This window comes from Scleropages formosus, chromosome 1 (assembly GCF_900964775.1).
Source record: "Scleropages formosus chromosome 1, fSclFor1.1, whole genome shotgun sequence".
NCBI lineage: Eukaryota > Metazoa > Chordata > Actinopteri > Osteoglossiformes > Osteoglossidae > Scleropages > Scleropages formosus.
The window spans coordinates 51,049,471-51,056,265 of NC_041806.1; the positions used below are offsets into that span (position 1 = coordinate 51,049,471).

Sequence of the window (6,795 nt, forward strand, 5' to 3'; positions counted from 1 at the left end):
TGGATGAGTGACCCATTGTAAGTAGTGTATCTAGCAGTGTAAATCACCTTGGTGAATAAGGTGTGGGCTGAAAACACTACATAGTATCCACTGTAAGCAGATGCTTTTCTCCAAAGCCACTAAGTGAATAAATGTAAATGTAATGTAATATTCCAACTTGACCCCTTATTGCTCCCTGAAAGGACCATCTTTTTAATCATTTTACATATTTGAGTTTTTTTTTTTTTTTTTACGTTTTCTTAAGACAGTTTCTAGCTCAGTCAGATGCCATTTCAGTATTCCATCCTTCCAGAATCAAGACATAATAATTTAACACAATTTCCTTCAAACTACTTTCCATCCATTTAAACCTGGTAACCCGTTATTTTTACTGTTCCAGTGAGTCTGTAAAACCGGGAAAAAAAAATTGACAAAAGGCCAAACTTTGCGTTTGAGTCAAACTAAACTGCAAGTAATGAGGAAAGTCGGACAATTTAAAACAAATTTTAGGGAGCACATTTAATCGTTATTGTTAAAAAATGTGTCCATTATTAACGGGGAAACAACATGAAAGACTTAAACACCTAAATGATGCTCAGAATTCTTAAAAGCCAAATTCCAAAACACTGATCGTAGGAGAGAGGGGCAAACCCGGGAAATAAACCTCATTTGCTTCCGGATGGCAAAAATTAAAATTAAAATTATCTTTTTATTACTCTATCCGAGGCGCAAAATAATTACAATATACACTATATTTATTAGCCCGTCATTCCTTATGGCCACTTCGAAATAAAAATAATTCATATTTCTTGTCGCCTCTTTCCTCCGAACAAATTAAAACGGACACACCTGAATGACTCCGCCCCCTACCGGCCCGATGGGGGGAGGGGGTCCCCTGCGATCATAGTTACATCCTTTTGACTCACAACTCGATCCATAAGCATATATGGAAATATTTATCATTTTCAGTCTGGGGGGGAACAGGGGACATGGCAGCAACGCTCGTCGTATCAAGTCGGAACTTATTGATTTACTTACTTACCTGTTAAAAAATGAAACTGATAATATGATCCATTTTTCCGCACAGCGTTCGTTCACCTTATATTCTTACTTAACGCGGGACAAAGGCGTGATTTTACCTCGTTTGTGAATGTAAAACATGGTACAAACAATAAACAGCCGATTTAATACCGCCCGCAATATTAAGTTTCACCCACGTGTCAATTTTGTTCGCTACAAATGTTTCCTCAAATATCCAGCTGAACTTAAACAGTTCAACACGTTCGTTCACGTAAATAATGCATAAAAACAAATAATTATTTATGTGTACAATGAATGACTACACATCTCCGACTGAAGAAGGTGTGGATTTTAAAGGAATGAAATGTCAACTTTAACGCATCATAAAGCAAAACTGATCAGTTCCCCGCTGTTGGACCTCTCATTATTTATTATTATTATCATCTTGCTATTTATTTCTTTGTTTCCCGTTTCTGAATCGGGTCTACTACACGGATCACACTTAGCTTCTTGAAATCAATACTGAAAATTAATCATAACTCATCTCTATAACCCATAAGTGGGACTATGTGTTCTGCACAGTATCATATTTGTGGAGCCAAAATTTATATTACTGAAATATCAGACATTAGCGGAAACAAAAAAAAAAAATGTTTACAAAAAAAAGTTATGAAAACCGCTCAAGGAAGTCACACACAGGCAGCGCCCCCCCCCCCCCATATAAAAGGCCGCAGAAAAGTGGTGCGATCATTCCGCTTCTTAATATAAAATATTAAAATATCACAGTCTTTTAACCTTGACGATTTTAAAAGTAAGTCCGTTTAATAATACAGCATTTTCATTGGTGGATTTATTATGTAAAATAGGATTTAGCATGTGAGAGGTGATCAATTTAGGTTTTAATTCATATTATTCTCTTCCTATTAAGTAAATTTTAGTAGATAATGGCACTGCAAGAGAATGAGTACTAATGTTACAAAAATATCATCTGCTTTCCCTTAATTTATACTCTTACCAATTTGAGTATTACTATATGCCCATAGTAATATTTCTATTACATATTGATAACAATTTATATGTAAATTAAGGTAATGATATTACTGCTGCATACATTTAAATCAGACTGCTCTGTCCTCAATAATTTTACAATAATCATTTCTGCATTTTTCTGCCTTCAACCATTTTCCTTTGTGCTTCAGATGTGTTTAGACCCATGCAATATACAGTTACACTGTACAATAAAATGCAACCTAAATCAATAATAATGAATGAATTGGCTCAGACTATCTAGGCATCACTGCCAGAGCTGTAATACAGGGTCAGTATTCATTTACACATTGTAGTATTGCTAGTCTCGTGTGTATGGTTTAATTTTTTCAGGTTGAAAAACATGACGTTTAAATAAACTATTTGCTATGTGCATATTTTACCATGTTTGTTATTCACTGCCAAAGGCATTACTGTACATGAGCAACTTACACTCTTAGCAAGACAAATATCCAATAATAATTTTGTTTCTTCTGATTTTTAATTAAGCTGCAATATTACACAACTAGAATATGAAAATGTTAAAAAAGTACTACAAATCTAAAAAAAATCTCATATTTGCAAATAATTGTACACTATTCATATAAATAGTACCAATATAAATGTATAATTTACACAGGAACTACATTTGTAGGACAATTATACATAGTTTCAATGAGAAATTTCTGTGACGAGAAAAATGTCCAGTGTATTTAACCTAAGATCTAATATTCCACTGAAGGACTAAAAACACTACATTCCTCAAGAGGACACAGTAGAGCAAATAAAAACGAAAGCAAAACCAGATTGTCAACACACCGTGTTCCATGATCCTGCACTATGCCAGCAGAAAGGTCATATTTTAAATTTATTTTCTACTCAGTCCAGTTGGAAACCTCTTTGAAGATTTTTTGAAGTCCGTATTGCTGTAGCTAAAAAGTATCTTGATTATCAAGATACCGAAATGATCAACTGAAAACTCCTGTTCTATGGCTTTATAAAAATTGTGGAAAAAGCGATGTAAAAGATGTTGACTTGCAGGTAAAAGTTGCCGAACGCTGGAGAACGTTCCGGGTTTTACCGTTCCACTTGCCGCACATTAGGTAGGTCCCAGATTTAAAAAAAAAAAAAAAAAAAAAAACCACCACGGTAAAAGTCACACTGAAGGCTTAGACTTCACTCTCAGTAGTCCTCCTCAGTGGTCCTCGGTCAGAGAGACAATTCCCCTACACCTCTGCTCCATCTCTGGGATATATTAAACTGTTCACACTGAAACTGTTATAGAAATGACTGTTGAACTGTCCACTCTGTCCTCCGCTGAAGGAGTTGTAATAAACGCCACGGTTGAGGTGCAAGCTGTCTGATAACTCAACACCGCTGCTGTCCTGAAAGGAGTTACCATGGTAAGGGCTGAGACCTGTGATGTTTCTGCTGGACAGCTCATTGACCAGGCCTAGCGGTCCTGGTCCTTGTCTGCTGTTGGAACTGGAGCTGAGGGTTGACATGCTGCTGAAGAAGTTGTTAAAGCAGGAGTTAGAAGGATGACCTGGGGGCGACACGCTTTTAGGGCCGTCGTTCGTCGTATCCAGCGCTGGAGATGATGGTTCCATGATGGAAGGGCTCTCTGAAGACTTGACCAGCGGAACGGAGCGGGAGTCTTCGACTTTGGTGTTACCGGCGGTCCCGCCGGCAGAGTCTGACCTTCGCTTCCTTTTTCTACGGAAGTTTCCGTTGTCAAACATCTTCTCACAGTTTGGATCTAATGTCCAGTAGTTTCCTTTTCCTTCAAAACAAATAATTGGTAATTATTTCTCCATTATTTACAAGTGTATAACATTTCTTGCCCAAAACCGGAAGCAGTAGGTGATGCGGTGGCTGGAGCTGCCGCCTTCCACTGGAAAGGATACAGGATTGCACCTCGTCTCCTGCTGTAGTACCCACAATTAAGGTATTTCCCCTGAACTGATACAGTAAAAATTACCCTGCTGCATAAATGGATAAATCAGTGAAAGCAACTTAGTATAGTATACCCAACACAGTAAGCTGCCTAAGATGAAGGTATCTAAAGTAACAGCCTCAATGAAATGTATACATTTAATGTAATGTCAGTACCTAGAACAATTAACTGTATCACTACAAGAACTCACACAGATTCCATCCCTCAAAACTGTAATTACAGCATTTTTCGGATATGAATATTTGTGATCACAACTCTGCTACAAGCAGAACAGTCCTTGTCTGAACAGTGATACAAACTGTCTCCATCTCTCAATGGTGACCGACTAAAGGCAAAATATAAGGACCTTATAACATAAGATTACTAAGTATTTCCATATTAAAGTCCTTTAACTTGTGATTATAATAAAAGAAGCTATTAAAAATCCTAGTTCTAAGCAATAATATTACCACAGCCTTTTCAGCTTCATACACCATAACACAGGCTCAAGTACAGTATATACACCATAGTGTCACGGGTTTAAATTCCACCTCCTGGTGTAACACCCTTGAGCAAGGGTATAGTTACCCAGAATTGATGGGAATAAAAAAAATTCAGAGCCGCGTAAATCATGGTACGTTGCTTTGTGATAGATGTAGAGCACCGGTTGGAGTCTCCTGCTTTCGAGCCAAGGGGCCAGGGTTCAAATTCACAATAAAAATAAACTGGTGGCAGAAGGTGTGAAAATTCCGACTTTTATTAGCAGTAATTTCATTGTTGCCTTTTCGAATTCACTAGGATTTTAAACTGGGGTCTGACGCAGCCGAGGGTCGGGAAACCCAGCGGACAATTAATTAATTACCTAAAAACGTGCGGCTCTTCTATTTGGCAGAACCGAATTATTACAGTAAATATTTCCGAAATGGTCCCAGTTTGTTTGATTGTACTGCCGTTTATCAGATTATTCATCCAGTCTTACAAAAAAGTATATTTGACTTTTAATGTCACAGTTTAGAAGAATATATTTATTTTAGAATTTTTAAACAATGCTGTGGCCAATTCTGTGGTTTACTGACCATAACTTATAAGAAAAGGGGGAAAAAAAAAAAAAACGGCTGTGAGGAGAAAAGTGGCTTCTGATCCCTGAGCAAAGAGGTTAGCAGAGGTGCGACACAGTGAGTACCGGGCATCTTAACACGTGCAACTATGTATCATCTTAGAAGCAGTGTTTACACTGATACTTTGTCGCAATTACTTTATTACATAGTTACTTTGTTGTACCGACTGACACTATTGCATTGATACTTTGTTACACTTAGTTACTTTGTTGTACCGACTGACACTATTGCATTGATACTTTGTTACACTCATAGTTACTTTGTTGCACTGACACTTTGCTCCAGTCATGTTGCCGCTACCGCGTCTGTTGTACTATTCGCGCGCCCTGTAACACCACCAGCACCAGCAGCAGCACCAGCACCAGAACGCACCTGGGTCGTCTTCGTCCCGCGGCACCTTCTTGAAGCAGTCGTTCAGCGACAGGTTGTGCCGGATCGAGTTCTGCCAGCCCGCCTTGCTCTTCTTGTAGAACGGGAAGTTGTCCGCCACGTACTGGTAGATCTGGCTCAGCGTGAGCTTCTTCTCGGGCGCGTTCTGGATCGCCATGGCGATGAGCGCCGAGTACGAGTACGGCGGGCGCACGAGCTTCAGCAGCTCCTCCTGGCTCGCGAGCGACAGCCAGCCGAGGTCGGCGCCCGAGAAGCCCGCGGAGCCGCCCAGGAACTGCCGCTGCGAGCCGTACGAAGGCGCCACGAACGGGGCCGAGCCGTTGCCGTGCAGGTACGGGCCGGACGAGTTCACACCTGCTGGCCCGTTGAGCCACAGGTACGCGCTCGAGGAGGGCGCGTACTCGGGCAGCGCGTACGCGCCCGCTCTCTGCGCGCCGGGGACGCCCTGCTGCTGCTGGTGCTGGTGCTGCTGGTGCTGGTGGTGCTGGTGGTGGTGGTGGTGGTACATGGGGAAGTTCTCGCAGTACACGGCCATGTCGGGCGCGCTCTTGGGCTGCGGCTGCGGCGGGCTCGCTGCGGGAGACGCGTGATGATGAGCGTCCAGGTCAACGGAGTTCATGCTCTGCACGCGCGAGCCCGCAGGAACGCAACGCAAGCGGCTCTCCGCTGTCATACGGCAACAAGTGGCGGCCGCCCGGCGCCCGCATCTCGTCTTTATACGGCCGCCGTTGCGCGCCGCGGTCCGCTAGGGGGCGCTCTGTCGGCTCCTCGTCGCCATGCTGGTTACTCCCCCCCCCCCCTTTATTTATTAACAAAGAGAAGCGTGGGACATGTTTAGAAAAGTACACGTGCATGCTTTTGATATTGTTTTCATTTATATCATATAAAATATATATCATATGAAAGCCAAAGTACATGTTTAACAGTCGATATGAATGGCTGTTTTATATCCAGTTCGTCACACACACATCGTTTCCGTTAAGTGCAGAAATATAAAAGGTGTTACCGCGGTACAGAGTAACAGACCGTTCTGTAAAGACTCCAACCGCGCGCGTCCAGCGGGTCCGTGTAAAACAGAGCCTTCGGGGTAAAAACTCTCCCAACCAATAAACACATGAAAATCTTCCTTTCGAATTATCCAGAAATAAAAAAAATATGATCAAACGGTGATATTTAAAGTGAAACTGTGAAAACATTTTTTCACAGTAAAAAAAAGGAAAACATAAGTGTTCCAATTACAACACCGACCAGTAGGGGCGCTGTGCTGCAGGCAGGAGCGCGACTCGGGGCATCAATACTTTTGACGCCGACACAACACACAACACA

The 6,795-nt window shown here is 41.4% G+C and overlaps 1 protein-coding gene across 1 annotated transcript; it reads right to left on the reverse strand.

The window, feature by feature from the left end:
* Window positions 1-2,629: 2,629 nt before the first annotated feature.
* foxi2 (forkhead box I2) lies at window positions 2,630-6,135 on the reverse strand. The gene is made up of 2 exons (XM_018729978.2): window positions 5,452-6,135; window positions 2,630-3,808 (listed from the first exon to the last, which is right to left on the reverse strand). Exons 1-2 carry the CDS (start codon window positions 6,086-6,088, stop codon window positions 3,252-3,254), a joined length of 1,194 nt encoding a protein of 397 aa, XP_018585494.2. The 5' UTR covers window positions 6,089-6,135; the 3' UTR covers window positions 2,630-3,251.
* Between the last annotated feature and the right edge of the window lie 660 nt (window positions 6,136-6,795).

What these genes read in the sequence shown, in the direction of transcription:
- foxi2 (XM_018729978.2), bottom strand. Translation starts at nt 6,088, where the DNA reads ATGAACTCCGTTGACCTGGACGCTCATCATCACGCGTCTCCCGCAGCG. An exon ending in GCGGGACGAAGACGACCCAG is followed by an intron (nt 3,809 to 5,451) that starts GTGCGTTCTGGT and finishes TTTGTTTTGAAG; the next exon opens with GAAAAGGAAACTACTGGACA.